The sequence below is a fragment of the Eriocheir sinensis genome, chromosome 64, assembly GCF_024679095.1.
Source record: "Eriocheir sinensis breed Jianghai 21 chromosome 64, ASM2467909v1, whole genome shotgun sequence".
In the NCBI taxonomy this organism is placed as follows: domain Eukaryota; kingdom Metazoa; phylum Arthropoda; class Malacostraca; order Decapoda; family Varunidae; genus Eriocheir; species Eriocheir sinensis.
In genome coordinates, this window is record NC_066572.1 from 3,549,154 (window position 1) to 3,572,947 (window position 23,794).

The window sequence follows — 23,794 nt, forward strand, 5'->3', positions numbered from 1 at the left end:
GTGGTGGTGGTGGTGGTGATGGTGGTGGTGGTGGTGGTGGTGATGGTGGTGGTGATGGTGGTGGTGGTGGTGGTGGTGGTGGTGATGGTGGTGGTGGTGGTGATGGTGGTGGTGGTGGTGGTGGTGATGGTGGTGGTGATGGTGGTGGTGGTGGTGGTGGTGGTGGTGGTGGTGGTGGTGGTGGTGGTGGTGGTGGTGGTGGTGGTGGTGGTGGTGCTGGTGGTGGTGGGATGGTGGTGGTGGTGTTGGTGGTGATGGTGGTGGTGGTGATGGTGGTGATGGTGGTGGTGGTGATGGTGGTGGTTGTGGTGGTGATGGTGGTGGTGGTGGTGATGGTGGTGGTGGTGGTGGTGATGGTGGTGGTGGTGGTGGTGATGGTGGTGATGGTGATGGTGGTGGTGATGGTGATGGTGGTGGTGATGGTGGTGGTGGTGGTGATGGTGGTGGTGGTGGTGGTGGTGGTGATGGTGATGGTGGTGATGATGGTGGTGATGAAAATGGAAATAACAGACGTAATAATAATAATAATAATAATAATAATAATAATAATAATAATAATAATAATAACCAACAATAGAGAAGATAAAACGATGATGGTAAAATGAAATAGTAATGATAAAAAAAGCAATTTGGCGTAACGAAGAGAAAAAAAAAACTTTATATGGCCTGTGTGTGTGTGTGTGTGTGTGTGTGTGTGTGTGTGTGTGTTGATGAGTCTGCTCAATAATGTAAAAAAGAAAAAAAAAAGAAAAAAAGATTGATAACATTGATAGGCCTCTCTCTCTCTCTCTCTCTGAAAGGACTGACTGACTGACTGACTGACTGACTGAATGGCTGAATGGCGGGTTAGGTAAGATAGATCAGGGAAGTTAGGTTAGGTTAGGTATGCCATGAAGTTAGAAGGGTGGCTGGGGGGCAGGTTAGCGAGTCCAGCACGTGACCAGAGCCTTGCTAGTGACCCACCTTGAAGTATTTGGGGTGGCCCAGGTAATTTCCACTTCTGGGCAAGGCGAAGGTGAGGTTCCGGGAGTAGCCGTACCGGAAGAGAATGTTCTGAAAGGTAGATAACGATAGATAAATAGATAGATCGATATAGTTAGAAAGATAGATACATAGATAGATAGATAGATAGATAGATGGATGGATGGATAGATAGATAGATTGATAGAGTATAGGGAGATAGATAGATAGATAGGAAGAAGAGAAGATGAAGAAGAGGAAGAAGAAAAAGAAGGGAAGAAATATGGAAAGAAAATAAGATAGATAGATAGATAAATAGATAGAAAGATAGATGGAGAGAGAGAGAGAGAGAGAGAGAGAGAGAGAGAGAGAGAGAGAGAGAGAGAGAGAGAGAGAGAGAGAGAGAGAGAGAGAGAGAGAGAGAGAGAGAGAGAGAGAGAGAGAGAGAGAGTTCTGTTTAATTACATTCTATAATAATACTAATAACAACAACAATAACAACAACAACAACAACAACAACAATAATAATAATAATAATAATAATAATAATAATAATAATAATAATAATAATAAAACAATGACAATTTCCACCCCGGTCAATACAACATAAAATTCGCGCTTAAAAATAATGGAATGTGTGTGTGTGTGTGTGTGTGTGTGTGTGTGTGTGTGTGTGTGTAGGGGGGGGGGGGGGGTGGGAGCCAGGTGGAAAGGTGGAATTGGTGTGGACTTTTTTTTTCATTTGTTTTTTCTTTTTTTTGTTTACTTTTTCTTCTGGTGTAAGAAAAAAAGAAAAAAATGTAGATATTATGTTAGGTAAGTTAGGTTAGGTTAGGTAAGTTAGGTAAATTAGGTAAGGTAAGGTAAGTAAAGTTAGGAAATGTAAATTAGGTTGGGTAAATTATGAAGAAGAAGAAGAAGAGGAATAAAAATAAAAATAGGAAAGAGAAGATGAAAAAGACGAAAAAGATGAATATGAAGAAGAAAAGAAAGAAAAAAGAAGGAAAGGGAGAGGAGGAAGAAGACGAAGAATAAGAAAAAGGAGAAATAAAAAAAATAAAGAGGAGGAAGAAGAAAAAGGAGAAAAGTAATGAGAAGAAAAGGAAAGAGAAGAAGGAAACAGGAGGAAAAAGACAAATAATAATAAGCAAAAATAAAAAAATAAAGAGAAGAAAGAAGAAAAGAAAGAGGAGTAAAGAGGAAACAAAAGAAGAGGAAAGAGAAGGAAATAGGCAAGGTTAGGTAAGTCAGGTTAGGTAAGGTAAAGAAAAAAAAATGGTGGAGGTGGTGGAGGTGGAGGTGGTATAGATGTAGATTAAGTTCGGTATAAAACAAAAGTGGAGAGGTTAGTGTAAGTGGAGATGTTGGTGGAGCGGTGGTGTTGAGGGTGGTGTGTGGAGGTACTGGTGTTACTGGAAGTGGAGGTTTAAGTGGAGGAAGTGGTGTTGGTGGTGGTGGAGGTGGTGATGAGGTTGTTAGGTTAGGTTAGGCAAGTTAAGTTAGGTTACATAAGTCATGAAGTTAGATTAGGTAAGTTAAGTTAGGTTAGGTAAGATAGATTAAGTAAGTTAAGTTAGGTTAGGTAAGTCATAAAGTTAGATTAGGCAAGTTAAGTTAGGTTAGGTAAGATAGATTAGGCAAATTAGGTTAAGTTAGCTAAGATAGATTAGGTAAGTTAGGTTAGGTTAGGTTAGGTAAGTTAGATTAGGTAAGTTAGGTTAAGTTAGCTAAGATAGATTAGATAAGTTAGATTAGGCAAGTTAGGTTAAGTTAGCTAAGATAGATTAGATAAGTTAGGTTAGGTTAGGTAAGTTAGATTAGGTAAGTTAGGTTAAGTTAGCTAAGATAGATTAGGTAAGTTAGGTTAAGTTAGCTAAGATAGATTAGGTAAGTTAGATTAGGCAAGTTAGGTTAGGTTAGGTAAGTCAAAGTTAGAATAGGTAAGTTAGGTTAGGTAAGTTGGTTTAGGTAAGTCATTAAGTTAGATTAGGTAAGTTAAGTTAGGTTAGCTAAGATAGATTAGGCAAATTAGGTTAAGTTAGCTAAGATAGATTAGGTAAGTTAGGTTAGGTTAGGTAAGGTAGATTAGGTAAGTTAGGTTAAGTTAGCTAAGATAGATTAGATAAGTTAGATTAGGCAAGTTATGTTATGTTAGGTATGTCATAAAGTTAGAATACGTAAGTTAGGTTAGGTAAGTAAGGTTAGGTAAATCATAAAGTTAGATTAGGTAAGTTAAGTTAGGTTAGGTAAGATAGATTAGGCAAATTAGGTTAAGTTAGCTAAGATAGATTAGGTAAGTTAGGTTAGGTTAGGTAAGTTAGATTAGGTAAGTTAGGTTAAGTTAGCTAAGATAGATTAGGTAAGTTAGGTTAGGTTAGGTATGGGTTCATTAGATTAGTTAAGTAGGTTAGGGTAAGAGATTAAAAGTTTTAGGCTAAAGTAAGTTAGGTTATTTAGTAAAAGGTTAGGTTAGGTAAGTTAGATTAGGTAAGTTAGGTTAGGTTAGCTAAGATAGATTAGGTAAGTTAAATTAGGTTAGGTAAGATAGATTAGGGAAGTTAGGTTAGGTTAGATAAGTCATAAAATTAGATGAGGTAAGTTAAGTTAGGTAAGATAGATTAGGGAAGTTAGGTTAGGTTAGGTAAGTCATAAAATTAGATGAGGTAAGTTAAGTTAGGTTAGGCAAGATAGATTAGGGAAGTTAGGTTAGGTTAGGTAAGTCATAAAATTAGATGAGGTAAGTTAAGTTAGGTTAGGTAAGATAGATTAGGCAAGTTAGGTTAGGTAAACAAAAAAGTGGAGTTAGTGTCAGTGGAGGTGTGTGTGGAGGTGTCGACGCATACCTGGACGGTGGAAGAGGCACACTTGTGGGTCTTGAGGAAAAACAGGTGATTGGAAGGCGTGCACGAAGGTTCCGTCTGCATACCGTCACTGTCACCATCGCCCGCTACCTCCCCGCTGCGCAGACAGGTAAGAGGTGATTAGGGAAGACAAGGTAAAGAGTTATAAGGATACATATACACACTCTTCACACATATCATATTCCTAATCCTGCCTCAAAAACACAGGGAAGGCAAGGTAGAGTTATAAGGATAGAGAGGATAGAAGGGAATAGAAGGATAGAATAAGAAGAAACATACTGATGAATAAAAGAAATAGAGTTAAATGAATGAGGAGAAATACAAGGGAGATAGAGAGAGGGATAGAGAGAGTGAATTAGCGTTGATAGAGATAGATAGAGAGAATAGAAGGGAATAGAAGGGATAGAATAGGAAGAAATAAATACTGATGAATGAAAGAAATGGATAGAGTTGAATGAATGAGGAGAAATACAAGGGAGATAGAGAGAGAGGGATAGAAAGAGTGAATTAGTGTTGACAGAGACAGATAGAGAGGATAGAAGGGAATAGAAGGGATAGAATAAGAAGAAAGAGATACGTATGAATAAAAGAAATAGAAAGAGATGGATAATTGAGGAGAAATACAAGGGCGATATAGAGAGAGGGCTAGAGAGAGTGAATTAGTGTTGATAGAGACAGATAGATAGGATAGAAGGGAATAGAATGGTAGAATAAGAAGATAGAAATAGATAATGAATGAAGAGAAATACAAGGGAGATAGAGAGAAAGATAGAGAGAGTGAATTAGTATTGATAGAGATAGATAGAGAGGATAGAAGGGAATAGAAGGGATAGAATAGGAAGAAATAAATACTGATGAATGAAAGAAATGGATAGAGTTGAATGAATGAGAAGGAATAGAAAGGGATAGACAGAATGAATTAGTATTGATAGAGATAGATAGAGAGGATAGAAGGGAATAGAAGGGATAGAATAGAAAGAAACAGATACTAATGAATGAAAGAAATAGATAGAGTTGAATGAATGAGGAGAAATAGAAGTGGATAGACAGAATTAATTAGTATTGATAGAGATAGATAGAGAGAATAGAAGGGAATAGAAGGGATAGAATAGGAAGAAATAGATACTTATGAATGAAAGAAATGGATAGAGTTGAATGAATGAGGAGGAATAGAAAGGGATAGACAGAATGAATTAGTATTGATAGAGATAGATAGAGAGAATAGAAGGGAATAGAAGGGATAGAATAGGCAGAAATAAATACTAATGAATGAAAGAAATGGATAGAGTTGAATGAATGAGGAGAAATAGAAGTGGATAGACAGAATGAATTAGTGTTGACAGAGACAGATAGAGAGGATAGAAAGGAATAGAAGGGATAGAATAGGAAGAAACATACACTAATGAATGAAAGAAATAGATAGAGTTGAATGGATGATGAGAAATAGAAGTGGATAGACAGAATGAATTAGAGTTGACAAATAGAAGATGAGAAAAAGGAGATAGACAAAGAGATGAACAACAGAAGTAGAAGGATGGACAAATAAAGAAATATAAATGAATGAGAATATGATTGAGGAGAATAGACGGAGATAGAGAGAGGGATAGAATGAATTAGAGTTGACGGATAGAAGATGAAAAAGGGAGATAGACAGAGAGAATAAATAACGAAACACAAGGAAATGAATAAAGATGGAAGGAGATGGATGGAAAGAAAAGATATTGGAATGAAAATGAGATAAAAAGATAAGAAAAATGAATTCATATAGATAGAAAGAATGGATTTAAAGGAGAACTAGACAGAGAGGAATGAAGAGAAAGACATAGATAGAGAGATGAATGAAGAGAACAGAGATAGGAGATGATAAGAGGTGAGAAGAAGAGAAATAGAAAGTAAGATAGAGAGAGATAAAAATGAGGTATCAGACTGAGAGGTTGAGGAGAGGGAGGTGAGGAAAACAAGCAAATATTTCTTATAGATATATTAATTTTTTTGGAGGAGCGAGTAGCGGGCTTTTTATTTTATTTTATTATTGTTTCCTTTTTCTGTGCTCTTGAGTTGTCTCCTTTGTTGTAAAAAAAAGTGTCAATCAATCAATCAATCCGTAAATAATAAATAAATAAATGAATATGAAAAACTATAGGATTCGATGGTGACCTTGAATGCCGCAAAAAATCAATTTCTCCATCTGAAGACTCGACGCAATCTTCCAAACACCTATCCACTATTTTGCTATACCACTCAGCTATCTACTACTACTACTACTACTACTACTACTACTATTAAAACATCTATCCCCTGTTCTTCCTTCTACGGACACTAAACATCCTCGGTCTGTCCTTAACTCAAAATCTTAATTGGAAACTTCATATCTTCTCTCTTGCTAAATCATCTTCCTACTACTACTACTACTACTACTACTACTACTACTTACTACTATTACTACTACTATTAAAACATCTATCCCCTATTCTTCATTCAGCTGTCACCTTCTACACTAAACATCCTCGGTCTATCCATAACTCAAAATCTTAACTGGAAACTTCATATCTTCTCTCTTGCTAAATCATCTTCCTACTACTACTACTACTACTACTACTACTTACTACTACTATCAAAACATCTATCCCCTATTCAACATCCTCGGTCTATCCTTAATTCAAAATCTTAACTGGAAACTTCATATCTCCTCTCTTGCTAAATCATCTTCCGCGAGGTTGGGCGCTCTGTATCGTCTCCACCAAAAGAGATGAAGAGAGTAGATGTAGAATAGAGTAGAAGAGAGTAGAGTAGAATAATAGAAGAGTGATGGATGTAGAAGTAATAAAAAGGATAAGAGAAGAGAAGAAGAAGATAAAAAGATGAGGTGATCGTAATTGACTTGACAGATACCAAAGAGAAGAAGAAGAAGAAGAAGAAGAAGAAGAAGAAGAAGAAGAAGAAGGAGAGGAAGGAGAAGATGAAAAAGGCGAAAAAGATGAATATGAAGAAGAAAAGAAAGAAAAACAAAGGGAAAGAGGAAGAGGAGGAAGAAGACGAAGAATCAGAATAAGGAGAAAGAATAAAATAAAGAAGAGGAGAAAAAAGGAGGAAGAAGAAAAGGAAAGGGAAGAGAAAGGAACAACAACAACAACAGCAGCAACAACAACAACAACAGCAAGCCGAGATGAACAATGGCCTGGACTTGAATGAAAGGGAAGAGCAAACATTAAAATAAAAAAATAAAACACGCTCGTTGAACAATTATGTGTGTGTGTGTGTGTGTGTGTGTGTGTGTGTGTCTCCTTCTCTCCCCCCCCCCCCTCTCTCTCTCTCTCTCATCTAACAGACACAGACAGAGTAAATAAACAAAACAAAATAAATAAAAAAAACACGCGAAATAAAACATCGTTAATCTGTTTGTGAGTCTTGTCATCAGTGCGTGTGTGTGTGTGTGTGTGTGTGTGTGTGTGTGTGGACGTTAGACAAACCTTGGTCACACACACACACACACACACACACACACACACACACACACACACAGAAATAGACGCTAAGTAAACACAAAAACAACAACAAAAATAATGACAAAAAGTACAAAAAAAATGACATAATGAGAGAGAGAGAGAGAGAGAGAGAGAGAGAGAGAGAGAGAGAGAGAGAGAGAGAGAGAGAGAGAGAGAGAGAGAGAGAGAGAGAGAGAGACCGCCGCTTGAAGTCCATTGTCCTGTTTGTTTCATGTTTGTTTAGAAAAGAAAAACAAACAAACAAACAAACAATTTAAAATATATATTAAAAAATACACGACAGGCAACTGTGTGTGTGTGTGTGTGTGTGTGTGTGTGTGTGTGTGTGTGTGTGTGTGTGTCCACGGTTTGTCTAACGCCCGGAAAATTTTAGTCAAGAAGGAAAAGATCAAAGAAAAAGGGAAAAAAAGAAAAAGGGAAAAAAGAAAAAAAGAAAAGGAAGGAAAATGAAAATGAAAAGAAAAAAGGAAAAGAAAAAAAGAAAATGAAAATGAAAAAAAAAGAAAATTGAAGGAAAAAGACAAAGGAAAATGAAAGAAGGAAAAACGAAGGAGAAAAACCGGAAAAAAGGAAAAGGAAAAAAAAAAGAAAAAAAAGCAGGAAAAAGAAGGAAAAGAAAAAGGAAGGAAAGTAAAAAGAAAAAAAAGAAGTAAAACAGGCAGGAAAATGAATGAAAAGGAAAATAAAAGGAAAGAAAAGAGGAAAGAAAAGAAAAAAAATATCGCGTTTGCATTTTTCTTTCAAGTAATGCAAAACGCTTTCAAATATTAATTCATTTATTTGTCTGTATACCTATTTTATTTATCATTATTATCATTACTATTTCATTATCAAGCAAAACTCCACAATAACTTCAAACGGTAAACTTGTCAACAAAAGGATGCGATGTTTGTGGAAATGGGAAATGAATGTTGATAAAATGTGTCTGTGTTTGGTGTATGAACATAAGAATATAAGAACGTAAGGAGTCTACAAGAGGCCGGTAGGTCTATACAAGGCATCTCCTGTGAACCTAACCCCACCTAACCTCACTATCCATGAACTTATCCAATCTATTCTTAATGTGTCTATCGTATTGGCACTCACTCACCACATGACTGCCAGGCCTGTTCCACTCATCCACCACTCTGTTAGTATTGGCACTCACTCACCACATGACTGCCAGGCCTGTTCCACTCATCCACCACTCTGTTAGTATTGGCACTCACTCACCACATGACTGCCAGGCCTGTTCCACTCATCCACCACTCTGTTAGTATTGGCACTCACTCACCACATGACCACATGACAGCCAGGCCTGTTCCACTCATCCACCACTCTGTTAGTATTGGCACTCACTCACCACATGACTGCCAGGCCTGTTCCACTCATCCACCACTCTGTTAGTATTGGCACTCTCTCACCACATGACTGCCAGGCCTGTTCCACTCATCCACCACTCTGTTAGTATTGGCACTCACTCACCACATGACTGCCAGGCCTGTTCCACTCATCCACCACTCTGTTAGTGAGCCAATTCTTGCCTATGTCCCTATTGAATCTGAATTTATCCTACTCAAACCCATTACTGCGTGTCCTACCCGGTTCTCTTACCAACAGAACCTTATTAACATCACCCTTATTAAAGCTCTTCATCAATTTATAGACGTCGATCAAGTCTCCTCGCACCCTTCGCCTTTCCAGAAGATGATAGTTGAATTGTTACCAACAGTGAGATAAGATATAGATACAGATTAACAGAGAAGAGTATAATTTTCACAGGAAAGTATAAAGTTCAAGGGTTCAAGGGCTCCAGCAAATAGGTAACAGAGTAGCCAAATGAGAGGTCAATTTCGGGTGGAGAGGTTGTCTTAATATCCCCCTCTGGAAAGCGTTCAAGTCATAGGCAGGAGGAAATACAGATAAAGGAAGGCTGTTGCAGAGTTTACCAGTGAAAGGGATGGAAGAGTGGAGATGCTGGTTAACTCTTGTATAAGGGAATTGGACAGTATAAGGATGAAAGAATGAAGATGCTGGTTAACTCTTGTATAAGGGAATTGGACAGTATAAGGATGAAAGAATGAAGATGCTGGTTAACTCTTGTATAAGGGAATTGGACAGTATAAGGATGAAAGAATGAAGATGCCGGATAACTCTTGCAGAAGGGATTTGGACAGCGCAGGGATGAAAGAATGAAGATGCCGGATAACTCTTGCAGAAGGGATTTGGACAGCGCAGGGATGAAAGAATGAAGATGCCGGATAACTCTTGCAGAAGGGATTTGGACAGCACAGGGATGAAAGAGTGAAGATGCTGGTTAACTCGTGCATAAGGGATTTGGACAGTATAGGGATGAAAGAGTGAAGATGCTGGTTAACTCTTGCATAAGGGATTTGGACAGTATAGGGATGAAAGAGTGAAGATGCTGGTTAACTCTTGCATAAGGGATTTGGACAGTACAGGGATGAAAGAGTGAAGATGGAACTCTTGCATAAGGGATTTGGACAGTACAGGGATGAAAGAGTGAAGATGCTGGTTAACTCTTGCATAAGGGATTTGGACAGTATAGGGATGAAAGAGTGAAGATGCTGGTTAACTCTTGCATACTGGATTTGGGCAGTACAAGGATGAAAGAGTGAAGATGCTGGTTAACTCTTGCATAAGGGATTTGGACAGCACAGGGATGAAAGAGTAAAGATGCTGGTTAACTCTTGCATAAGGGATTTGGACAGTATAGGGATGAAAGAGTGAAGATGCTGGTTAACTCTTGCATAAGGGATTTGGACAGCACAGGGATGAAAGAGTGAAGATGCTGGTTAACTCTTGCATAATGGATTTGGACAGCACAGGGATGAAAGAATAATGATGATAACAACTTATAAACGAAGAAATAAATAATGAATAGAGAAATAAATGAATAGAGATGAAAAAAAGACTTAAAAGGAAAAAAGAAAACGGAATAGAAGTGAATGAACTGACGGCGTAAATATAGAATGTTAGTAAAAAATAGAGGAAGGGAAAATGTCACGAGAGAGAGAGAGAGAGAGAGAGAGAGAGAGAGAGAGAGAGAGAGAGAGAGAGAGAGAGAGAGAGAGAGAGAGAGAGAGAGAGCGTGTACAATATCAGTGTAATCTATCATAAGTGTTTTGTTATATAATTGAATAGTCTCATTTACGTAACACTACCAACACACACACACACACACACACACACACACACACACACACACACACACACACACACACACACACACACACACACACACACACACACACACACACACACACACGGACTAGGAACCAAATATCAGCTAAATATCACACATACAAAATTGAAAGGCTCTGAGAATGCCATAGTAGGTCCTGAAAATGCCAACAGAAAACGAAGTACATATGAAGGGCGGACCGTCTCTCGTGAACCGCTTGTGACTCCGCCCCCAAAACCTCAAGCCCGCACGTGATTGGTGGATACTGGAGCGGTGGGCGGGGCTTCTACGCCAAGTTAGTTTGAACGGAGTATAAAGGGAAGGGAATAGAAGAGTTAGAGATGGGAGTGGAACGATAGAGAAAGAATGAAAGGAGAGATAGTGAATAATGGTTTAGTATGTGAAGGGAGAGATAGGGAAAGATGGGAATGAAGGGAAGGAAAGTTTATGAAAGAAGGGAGAGGAAAATAATGGAGGAAAGTGAATGAGAGATGGAAATAGAAAGATAAAGAAAGAAGGAAGGGAGTTAGAGGCTAGTTAAGGAAGAGAAAAAGAAAGATGGAAATAAAGAAAGGAAAGGGAAATAAAGGAAATGAAAAGAGTAAAAGGAAAACTTGGGAATAAAGGAAAGAGAAGGAAAGATAAAGAAATAAACGAGAGGAAAACTAGGGAAGAGACAAAGAGTGAGAAATGGGAATAGAAAGATAAAGAATGAAGGAAAGGAAGAAATAAATGAAGAGGAAGTAAAATGTGGGAATAAACGAAAATGAATAATGAAAGGAATAAGGAAAAGGGGGACCAAGGAAGAAAAGAGGAAAAAAAGAAAACATGAGAAAGAACGAAAATAAACAAAAAATAAGAAAAAATATGATAAACAGAAAAAGTAACAAAGAAATAAAGGAATAAGTATAAATAGGGAGGCTTTGGAAGGAAAGAAGAAAAGAGAAAGAGAGAAAACATGAGAATGAACGGAAATAAATAGAAAAAATGAGGAAAAATATAAAAACAGGTCATGAAGTTAAGTAAATAATGGAAGAAGATAAAGAAAAATAAAAGTAAGCGAAAATAAACTTACAAAAAAACGTAAAATATAACAAAATAAGGAAAGACGCAGAACGAAAAAAACAAAAACAAAAAAACAACAACAAAAAAAAAAACACGTAGATATGAAAAGAAGAAAAAGAAAAAACAAAAGTAAGCGAAAATAAACTTACAAAAAACAAAAACAAAATAAAACAAAATGAAACGAACGAAAATAAAAAAAAAATAGAGCAAACAGGAAAAAATAAGCAAATACAAGCAAACAAAAGAAGAAAAACGAAGACAAGACAAAAAACAAACAAAAATGGTGTAAAATCATTGATCAAATCTACTTATCTACTTATAAATAAAGGACAAGGGAGCCAAAGAAACGTATCAAGAAGAAGAAGAAGAAGAAGAAGAAGAAGAAGAGGCAGTGTTATGAATCGCTTCTCACCAGACGTCACGTGAAGCTGCAATACGTGTTTCTCTATGGGAGCTGACGGCTTAGCTAGAAGTGAGGAAGGAAGGAAGGGAGGAAGGGGCAGGATGGAACTCTTGAATGCTAAATGATCGAGCTCTTAAGTGGTAAAGGAGTTAGAATTTGAACGTGCAAGTGTTAGACGCGATAATGTTTTGGTGGATTGAAGGACGAACTTGCATATTACTGAACGTTCCTTGGGATAAAATAATGATAAACAAAAGAAAATCAAAGTTAAATGGTGAAGGAGTGACAGAAATGAATGTGGAACTGATAGACGAGATAATGTTTTTGGTGGAGTGAAGGACGAACTTGCATATTACTGAACGTTCCTTGAGATAAAATAATGATGAACAAAAGAAAATCAAAGTTAAATGGTGAAGCTTTTTAAATTGTAGAGGAGTGACAGAAATGAATGTGGAACTGATAGACGAGATAATGTTTTTGGTGGAGTGAAGGGCGAACTTGCATATTACTGAACGTTCCTTGGGATAAAATAATGATAAACAAAAGAAAATCAAAGTTAAATGGTGAAGCTTTTTAAATTGTAGAGGAGTGACAGAAATGAATGTGGAACTGATAGACGAGATAATGTTTTTGGTGGAGTGAAGGGCGAACTTGCATATTACTGAACGTTCCTTGGGATAAAATAATGATAAACAAAAGAAAATCAAAGTTAAATGGTGAAGGAGTGACAGAAATGAATGTGGAACTGATAGACGAGATAATGTTTTTGGTGGACTGATACCCCTGTGCATATTACTGAACGTTCCTTGTGATAAAATAATGATGAACAAAAGAAAATCAGTTATATGGTGAAGCTTTTTAACTTATAGATGAGTTCAAATTTCAACGTGACATGAGAAAAAAAGGTTTGAGCGTCATAGTAAGAAGGACAGACGGACATTATATTATAGAAAGTTCCTTACGCTAAAATAAAATATCCACGATGTTTTATACCATCAGGAAATAGTTGAACAGTAAGAAATTTGGAAACAGTGGAAGAAAACGATAGAGAACACTTGTAAATGATATGAAAATGGGGTAAACATTGAGTGATGTAAAGTGTTGATGCGTTTAGAAGAGTTAGTCGCACGAGAGAAAATACAAGCCAAGGAGATATACGGAAATGGCAATACTGTAAAGCTGGAAAGGTCACGAGTTGTAAGGGAAATGGCAATACTGTAAAGCTGGAAAGGTCACGAGTTGTAAGGGAAATGGCAATGCTGTAATGATGGAAAGGTCACGAGGAAATAAAGAAAAGAAATAAAGAGAAAAAGGGAAATGGAATAGAAATGATGAACGTAAGAGGACTGGAATATTAGAGAATGGAAGAGATGGAAGAATGTAAAGAAGAGAATACCAAGAAATAAGAAAAATGAACGTAAGAGAAGGAGAAGGAGAGAATGGGAAATAAGAATGAACAAAGGGAAATCAAGGTCAAAACACAGGAATAGAAGCTTAGAAAATAGAGAAGAAGAGAGAATAGAGGAGAGAAGAAAGAGAATAGAAAGAGAATGAGATAATACGAGCTTAGGACGTATAAAAAGAAGAAGGAAAATCAGATAATTGGACAAAACGAAAGAAAGAAAGAAAGAAAAGATAGAAAAACAGTGAATAACAAAGATAACTGAAGAATGAATAGAATGAAGTGGAGAAAAGAGGAATGGATTAAAGGAGTGGAAGATGAGGTGGAAGAGTTTGTAAGTGGACGAAGGATAGAAAGGAAGGGACAGAGAATTGGAACATGAGAGAATGGAAAGAAGAATAGGAAGAATGTTAAAGAAAGGAGAATGAAGAGGAATGAAAACAGGAGTGGAGGATGAGGTGGAAGAACTTGAAAGTGGACGAAGGAAAGAAATGAAGGAAAGGAGAGGAAGCATGAGAGACTGAAAGATAAAGGAGAATGTGAAGAAGAGAAAATAAAGATAAGAAATAACGAAGAATGAAAAAAAAAGGAAAAGAGATGAAGAACGTAAGATAATTGGAGATCGAGAGAATGGAAGATAAACGAGGAAGTAAAGAAGAAAGTGATAAAGAAAGGGAATGAGAGAATGAAAGATAATAAAGAAGAAGAATGAAGAAGAATGAAAATAACGAGCGAAAGGGGACTAGAAGAAAGAGAGAATGGAAGATATGAAGAAGGCAAAGAAGAAGAGGAAAGAAAGAAACCGAGAATGAAGAGAAAGAGAATAGGAGGAATAGAGAAAAGGGAGAATAGAATAACATAATAGAAACTTAACGAATAGGGAATAGGAAGAAAAGAAAGAAGATAATTATAAATACCATGAACAGATGTATAAGGTATCCGAATCTATAAGTTATTTGAATGTATAGAGGATTTGAATCAGTGTTAGATGAGGCGAAACAGGATGAAAGAAAGAGGAATAAAAATGGTGATTAGGAGATAAGTGAAGAAGACTATATTGTGTTAGAAGAAGAAGAAGAAGAAGAAGAAGAAGAGGAAGAAGAAGCGTTGGAGGTAGAAAGAAGAAAAGAAGAATATGAAGAAGAAAAAAGAAAGAAACAGAAGAAGAAGGAGAAGAAGGAGCATTGCAGGTTGAGAAAAGAAGGAAAAGAAAGAAGGAAACGAAGAAAAAGAAAAGGAATGAAAGAAAGAAAGGAAGGAATGGAAGATTGTAGAGCAAGACAGAACCAAACATTAATACAGACCAAAGAAAAGGAAGAAGAAGAAGAAGAAGAAGAAGAAGAAGAGGAGGCGCTGCGGGTAGAGGGAAGACCTTAAGACCTGCATAATGGCTCCCCGCGTGACCAAAGAATGATGGGAGGGCAGAACACAGGAACCCTAAATCGATGGAGGGATCTTGGTTCTCTATCCTGCCTCTGTCGACCTAATATCTTCTTCAACACCAAGGAAGCTACCCTAATCTTCCCACGCCTAGAAACGATACCTGTTCCACTAATCCACCACCTGAAACGATATTGGCACTCCTCACCACATGACTGCCAGTTGTTTACTCATCCACCCTCTGTTAGTATTGGCACTCACTCACCACATGACTGCCAGGCCTGTTCCACTCATCCACCACTCTGTTAGTATTGGCACTCACTCACCACATGACTGCCAGGCCTGTTCCACTCATCCACCACTCTGTTAGTATTGGCACTCACTCACCACATGACTGCCAGGCCTGTTCCACTCATCCACCACTCTGTTAGTATTGGCACTCACTCACCACATGACTGCCAGGCCTGTTCCACTCATCCACCACCACTCTGTTAGTATTGGCACTCACTCACCACATGACTGCCAGGCCTGTTCCACTCATCCACCACTCTGTTAGTATTGGCACTCACTCACCACATGACTGCCAGGCCTGTTCCACTCATCCACCACTCTGTTAGTATTGGCACTCCTCACCACATGACTGCCAGGCCTGTTCCACTCACCCACCACTCTGTTAGTATTGGCACTCCTCACCACATGACTGCCAGGCCTGTTCCACTCATCCACCACTCTGTTAGTATTGGCACTCACTCACCACATGACTGCCAGGCCTGTTCCACTCATCCACCACTCTGTTAGTACTGGCACTCATTCACCACATGACTGCCAGGCCTGTTCCACTCATCCACCACTCTGTTAGTATTGGCACTCACTCACCACATGACTGCCAGGCCTGTTCCACTCATCCACCACTCTGTTAGTATTGGCACTCACTCACCACATGACTGCCAGGCCTGTTCCACTCATCCACCACTCTGTTAGTATTGGCGCTCGCTCACCACATGACTGCCAGGCCTGTTCCACTCATCCACCACTCTGTTAGTATTGGCACTCACTCACCACATGACTGCGAGGCCTGTTCACTCATTGGCACTCCTCACCACATGACTGCCAGGCCTGTTCCACTCATCCACCACTGGTATTGGCACCACATGACTGCCAGGCCTGTCCCACTCATCCACCACTCTGTTAGTAAACCAGTTCTTGCCTATATCCTTGTTTGAGTCTAAAGTTGGATAAATTCAGTCTACAAGGACATGGGCAAGAATTGGCTTACAAACAGAGTGGTGGAATGGCCTGGCAGGCTCATGTGGTGAGGAGCCAATACTAACAGAGTGGTGGATGAGTGTGGTGGATGAGTGGAACAGGCCTGGTGTGGTGAGTGAGTGCCACATTCAAGAAGAGGTTGGATAAGTTCATGGATAGTGAGGTTAGGTGGGGTTAGGTTCACAGGAGCTGCCTTGCATAGACCTACCGGCCTCTTGCAGACTCCTTACGTTTTTATGTGGTCAAGAATTACACCCATCTGAAACACACACACACACACACACACACACACACACACACCACCACCGCCACAATCACCATCATTACAGAGGTCAGGTAAATTACGTCACGAGGGCGGTCCAGGTGAGGTCAGATGAGGTCACGGAGGGGGGGAGGGGGAGGGGGGCGGTAACCTTCTTCTTTGTGGTCGTGAGGAAGGAAAATAAAAGGAAAATAGCAGGAAATAGGAAAAACGCTAGTGATTTGTGCAACGGTGGCGCGCACGCGAGAGAGAGAGAGAGAGAGAGAGAGAGAGAGAGAGAGAGAGAGAGAGAGAGAGAGAGAGAGAGAGAGAGAGAGAGAGAGAGAGAGAGAGAGAGAGAGAGAGAGAGAGAGAGATTAATAGACAGACAGAATAGGAAACAAAAAAAAGAAGAAAAAAATGACAGGAAAGAAAATTAAGATATGAAATGAAATAAGAAAAAAATGAAGGAAAAGAGAAAGGAAAAGAAGAAAGAATATTATGTAAACGAGATAGATAGATAGATAGATAGATAGTGAGAGAAAATAGATGATAAAAAAATAAAAAAAAATGATGCAGAAAAAAATAAAAAGGAAGAAAAAGTAAAAAAAAAATAAGGAAAAAAAGGAAAATAAGAATGGAGAGAGAGAGAGAGAGAGAGAGAGAGAGAGAGAAAAAAAATAGATCGTTTAAAAATAATGGAGGAAAAAAAACCGAAAAAAAAAAAATCATGTGTGTGTGTGTGTGTGTGTGTGTGTGTGTGTGTGTGTACGTACCTTAGCTGCGCGGTCGTGTACGTGAAGGCTGTGTGCGTGGCGGGGGTGTACATGAGAACCGTCACCACCATCACCACCACCAGGGACCCCACGACCGTCTTGAGGCGCCTCGTGTACACACCCTAAAACGTACACAGAAAAACGTACATGAGCATCTCCATACGTACATAAAAATTTCCATACGCACATAAGCATCTAAAAACGTACATAGACTGATATCTCGCGTACACGGAGCTTGAATCACACACACACACACACACACACACACACACACACACACACACTCATAAAAGACATTCCACTGAATTGATTAATTTTGCAAACGAGAAGTAGTAGAGTGTGTGTGTGTGTGTGTGTGTGTGTGTGTGTGTGTCTCATCACTTGCGCTGACGGCTATGAATATGACTCTCTCTCTCTCTCTCTCTCTCTCTCTCTCTCTCTCTCTCTCTCTCTCTCTCTCTCTGTCTCTCTCTCTCTCTCTCTCTCTCTCTCTCTCTCTCTCTCTCTCTCTCTCTCTCTCTCTCTCTCTCTCTGTGTTTCTGTGTATAAATCATCTCTCTCTCTCTCTCTCTCTCTCTCTCTCTCTCTCTCTCTCTCTCTCTCTCTCTCTCTCTCTCTCTCTCTCTCTCACACACACACACACACACACACACACACATCTGCCTCTCTGTCATCAAATCTCTCTCTCTCTCTCTCTCTCTCTCTCTCTCTCTCTCTCTCTCTCTCTCTCTCTACGTGTGTGTGTGTGTGTGTGTGTGTGTGTGTGTGTGTGTTTATCTGTCTATCTGTCTTTATTTCCTCTCTCTCTCTCTCTCTCTCTCTCTCTCTCTCTCTCGACGTGTGTGTGTGTGTGTGTGTGTGTGTGTTTATCTGTCTATCTGTCTCTCTCTCTCTCTCTCTCTCTCTCTCTCTCTCTCTCTCTCTCTCTCTCTCTCTCTCTCTCTCTCTCTCTCGACGTGTGTGTGTGTGTGTTTATCTGTCTATCTGTCTTTATTTCCTCTCTCTCTCTCTCTCTCTCTCTCTCTCTCTCTCTCTCTCGACGTGTGTGTGTGTGTGTTTATCTGTCTATCTAACTTTATATCTCTCTCTCTCTCTCTCTCTCTCTCTCTCTCGACGTGTGTGTGTGTGTGTGTTTATCTGTCTATCTAAGTTTATTTCCTCTCTCTCTCTCTCTCTCTCTCTCTCTCTCTCTCTCTCTCTCTCTCTCTCTCTCTCTCGACGTGTGTGTGTGTGTGTGTGTGTGTGTGTGTGTGTGTGTGTGTGTTAAAAAAAAAAATGTCTAGCTTGGGTTCCCACATGTCTGACGTCACCACTACCACCACCACCATCACCACCACCACCACCACCACCACCATGATATCAGTAACCACAAGATTATATTATATCCTCCAGCTACTACTACTACTACTACTACTACTACTATTATCTATCTATCTATTTAGCTGTCTATCTACTTCTCTATCTGTCTGTCATTATTGAAATCTCTCTCCTATTCCACTTTTTCCTTCCCTTATTTTTGCTTCTTCTCTCCCTTCCTTCTTTTTTCTCCTCCCTTTCTTTCTCGCTTCTCTCCTCTCCCTTCTTTCCTTTACACCCATTTCCCCTTCTCTCCTCCCCTTTCCCCCTCTCTCTCCCTTCCCTTCCTCCCCATTCACTCTTTCCCCTTCCTTCCTCTTCTCATTCCTCTTCCTCCTTTTAACCCCTTCCCTTCCCTCCTTCCTTCGCATTCTCCTCCTCCTCCTCCTCCTTGTATTTCATTCCTTCTCTCCGTCCCATTTCTCCCTTCTTCTCCTCCTCCCTTTCCTCCTTCCTTCGCATTCTCCAACCTCTTCCTCTTCCTCCTGGCATTTCATTCTTTCCCTCCTTCCTCTCTCTCTCTCTCTCTCTCTCTCTCTCTCTCTCTCTCTCTCTCTCTCTCTCCCTTCAAAACATGACCGGTGTGCCCGTAAAATCAGTACCCCTGTCACTATTATCACATGGCCTGAAAAAGCACGCATGATTAATATATTATGTGCTTGGTATTAAATAGAACACCACCCGTCATCACCACCACCACCACCACCACTACCACCATCACCATCACCACCACTACCATCACCACCAAAACCACAACCATCACCACCATCACCACCACTACCACCATCACCATCAAAACCACCACCAGCAACACTAACATCACCACCACCACCATCACCATCACCACCAAAACCACAACCAACAACACCACTACCACTATCACCAGGACCACCAAAACCACCACCAGCAACACTACCACCATCACCATCACCACCACCCTCCCCCTCCCCCACCACCACCATACAATGATATCAATAGTAGAACGACAATGCCAACACTGTAGTAATGACATTCTCTGTTACTGCTTTTCTTTTTATTACTTTTATTGCTGTTAATATGACGTCAATAAACATAAAATACTACTACTACTACTACTACTACTACTACTACTACTACTACTACTACTACTGCTACTACTACTACTACTACTACTACTACTACTACTACCACTACTACTATTACTACTACTACTTTATCATTCCTCCTCCTCCTCCTCCTCCTTCTCTTTCTCCTTCTCCTTCTCCTCCTCCTCCTACTAATATATCTGTCACTACCACCATCATCATCACCACCACCATCACCACTACAAGTTAAATACATCACCATTCCATCCATCTCAATTACAGTCACCACAATGGCACACCACTCCATCATCACCACCACCACCACCACCACCATAACTTGTACAGTTTCACCACTACCACCACCATCACCACCTTGTTACCTGGACGGCGCTCAGGTACAAAAAAACTTGATAATAACCTGAGCTGGCGTCCAGGTGTTTTACAGAGCCCCAGACACAGGTACACTCGGCTAATTAAACTGCCGCGCACCTGAGTCTCAACAGGTAAATCATATTGTGGATTTCTCGTGCAGCGTGAGTTAGTTAGTTAGTTATGTATGCAGATTTTCCTTTGCTGGGTTCGAGGTTACTTCTGATTTAGTTTCCCCTTAAATTCCTCTTTCATAACTACTACTAATATTCTCCTATATATTCAAGGTGCCGAGGTATTTAGATGATTGTTTTCTTTCAATGTTGGAGACGAGGTTACATTTGGTTCGGATCCCCCTTAAATTCCTCTTTATAAGCTATTCTAAAACAGTCTTCCTTAAATTTCTCTTTCATAACTACTACTAATATTCTCCTATATATTCAAGGTACCGAGTTAGTTAGATGATTGTTTTCTTTCAATGTTGGAGACGAGGTTACATTTGGTTCGGTTCCCCCTTAAATTCCTCTTTCCCAAACTATTCTAATATCGTCTTCTACTACTACTAATATTTTCCTATATATTCAAGGTACCAAGTTAATTAGATTGTTGTTTTCTTTCAAAGTTGGAGACGAGGTTACATTTGGTTCAGTTTCCCCTTAAATTCCTTCCTCTCAAACTATTCTAATACCGTCTTCTTCTACTACTAATATTTTCCTATATATTCAGGGTACCAAGTTACTTAGATGATTTTTCTTTCTTTCAATGTTGGAGACGGTTATATTTGGTTCATTTTCCCCTTAAATTCCTCTTTCTCAAGCTATTCTAAAACAGTCTTCCTTAAATTTCTCTTTCATAACTTCTACTAATATTCTCCTATATATTCAAGGTACCGAGTTAATTAGATGATTGTTTTCTTTCAATGTTGAGGATGAGGTTACATTTGGTTCAGTTTCCCCTTAAATTCCTCTTTCCCAAACTATTCTAATACAGTCTTCCCTTAAGCTCCTCTTTCATAACTACTTCTAATATTTTCCTATATATTCAGGGTACCAAGTTAATTAGATTATTGTTTTCTTTCAATGTTGGAGACGAGGTTACATTTGGTTAAGTCTCCCTTGAAATTCGTCTATCAAAATCTATTCCAAAACAGTTTTCCTTACTTTTTAGGAGGCCAAGTTACTTCCGGCATCGTTTTTAATTGATTTCTGGTACTAACTTACTTTCCTTTAAGTTTTCCGTTATTTTCTCTTTCACAAACTATTCTAATACAAGTTTCTTACATGTTTGGTACGAGGTAACTTTCGTGGTGGTGGTGGAGGAGGTGGAGGTGGTGGTGATGGAGTGGTTTGCCGTGGTGGTGATTGTAATGGAGATGGATGGATTGGTTATGTATTTAAGGTGGTGGAGGTGGTGGTAGAGGTGGTGGTGGTGGTGGTGGTGGTGGTGGTGATACCATTTTCATTTTTTCGTAAGTTCCCTCTACTCGATTTTCCTTGATTTCTGGTACTATTTATTTACTGCTTCGTACGTTCTTTTCAATATATTTTTTCAACTTTTTTTTCATTATCTATTGCGATTCATCAAAGCCTTTTCTAGTTTACTGTCTATTTGAACAAGGTATTTCATATGTAACGTTTCCTTCGTTTTTTTCAAGCTACTTTTCAAAATCTTTCAACCTCTTTTTTTTCACGTTCAAATTTACACAAGTTATCGCCTATGGAACCTTTCTTTATTTTTTTTGTAAGTCACTTTAATGAATATCAATATATATCCGTGCAAGTAGTTTTTGATATTGTTTCGTTTTGTCTACTTTTTCGTATGTCCTTTACAATGTATTTTTATTTTTTTATTTTTTATTTCATATTGCAATTCTTCAAAGCCTTTTCTCCTTAACTCTTTGAACAAGGTATTTCATATGTAACTTTTCCTTCGTTTTTTTCAAGTTACTTTTCCAAATTCTTCAAACTCTTTTTCCATGTTCAAATTTACAGAAGTTATCGCCTATGGAACCTTTCTTTAATTTTATTGTAAGTCACTTTTAAGAAGCTCTCAATATATATCCGTGCAAGTAGTTTTTGATATTGTTTCGTTTTGTCTACTTTTTCGTATGTCCTTTTCAATAAATTCAACATTTTTTTCATTTTTTATAACAATTCTTCAAACCCCTTTTCTATTTAACTATTTGAACAAGGTATTTCACGTGCAATTTTCCTTCCTTTTTTCCTGCAGGTTATTCACGAGACAATTAACATTTCCTTATCTATTGTTTACATCGCTTCTAATTAACTGTTCACTGGTCTTCTGTTCATTGTTTATACTTTTATTTTATTGTCTTCAGAAGCTGTTTCTATGCAACAAAGATAAACTGCCCGAAATTAGTTGTATAGATATGTCAAGCTTCATATATTCAAGTTCTTGGTAGCGAAAAGTAAAATAAATAAATAAATAAATAAAATAAATAATAATAAAATAAAATAAAGAAAAAATCCATTGGAACTCTGTATAGAGATATAGGAAAGGTGTATTTGAATAAACCCTTTAAAATAATATAACTGTTTTGGGTTTTATTTGTTCAAGAGTAAAATGTAAAATATAGCCTAATATTTCATTCTTTCGCGTCACTATAAATACAAACGCCTTTCCTATTCATTTTTACGTCCATTCAATCACACTTTATCGTACAATTACTCTTTTCATTCACTTTTTTTACTCAAGGTTCTGTACAAATCACTAACGTAGCGATCATAACATTTCTACCGATCAATTTTTCTTCACGTCAAACACTTCAATTTTTTCTCTATTTTTTTTTCATACAATTTCTATTCGTTTTTTTTTATACAACATTATCTACTAACACTTTCCTAAGATTCTTGTACTGCCAATACGATTTCATTCTATTATTTACTCCATTCATTCAGTCACACCTTTTTTAACAATTGGTCTTTTCATTTACTTTATACTTCAGTTTTGTTATAAATTACTAACGCAGCGATTGTAATATTTCAACCCTGTCAGTTTCTCTCACGTCAAACAGTTCACGGTTCTTTTATATATATTTTTTCATACAATTTCTACTCCAATTTTCGTCCAACATTCTCTTTTAACACATTTCTAAGATTCTTGTACTGCCAATATTATTTACTCCAGTCATTCAATCACATCTTTTTTTAACAATTACTCTTTCCATTTACTTTTTACTCCTGTTTCTTACAAATTACTAACGCAGCGATCCTAATATTTAAACCCTGTCAATTTCTCTCACGTCAAACAGTTCACGGTTCTTTTATATATATTTTTTCATACAATTTCTACTCCAATTTTCGTCCAACATTCCCTGCTAACACATTTCTAAGACTCTTGTACTGCCAATATTATTTACTCCATCCATTCAATCACACCTTTTTGTACAATTATTCCTTTCATTTACTTTTTACTTTAGTTTTCTTACAAATTACTAACGCATCGATCGTAATATATTTAAACCCTGTCAATTTCTCTCACGTCAAACAGTTCACGGTTCTTTTATATATATTTTTTCATACAATTTCTACTCCAAAAAACAAAAAGTGTCTGCTACAATTCAATGAAGCAAAATGTAAACTCCTGCACCTTGGGAGGGATATCCAGCACACCAATACCACATGGGAAACACTCCACTATCCACCACAGAGGCAGAGAAAGACATGGGACTATATGTTATCAGGCTACCAGGGAAAGCCAAATCCCTGACAATCGCAGCGGACGGGTTAACACATTCGCGGTTAACAAAATTCAATACTCACACGTTGCCTCTCATAGCCTTTCACTGGACACCAAACACCCAGCGGCTTCCCTCCAGAGTAGCGCTTCCTCGGTGGCTGACAGACACGCATGGCACAGAGCCTAGTCACGGAATGGCTGAACCTCCCATAAACCTCGACTCCGCTGCCAACCACCCCCGCAGCGAGGCGCGAGAAATCCA

The 23,794-nt window shown here is 38.5% G+C and overlaps 1 protein-coding gene across 1 annotated transcript; it reads right to left on the reverse strand.

Moving 5' to 3' along the window:
- Window positions 1-895: 895 nt before the first annotated feature.
- On the reverse strand, window positions 896-23,752 carry LOC126987309 (galactosylceramide sulfotransferase-like). The gene is made up of 4 exons (XM_050844231.1): window positions 23,616-23,752; window positions 17,045-17,166; window positions 3,804-3,918; window positions 896-1,053 (listed from the first exon to the last, which is right to left on the reverse strand). Exons 1-4 carry the CDS (start codon window positions 23,703-23,705, stop codon window positions 952-954), a joined length of 429 nt encoding a protein of 142 aa, XP_050700188.1. The 5' UTR covers window positions 23,706-23,752; the 3' UTR covers window positions 896-951.
- Between the last annotated feature and the right edge of the window lie 42 nt (window positions 23,753-23,794).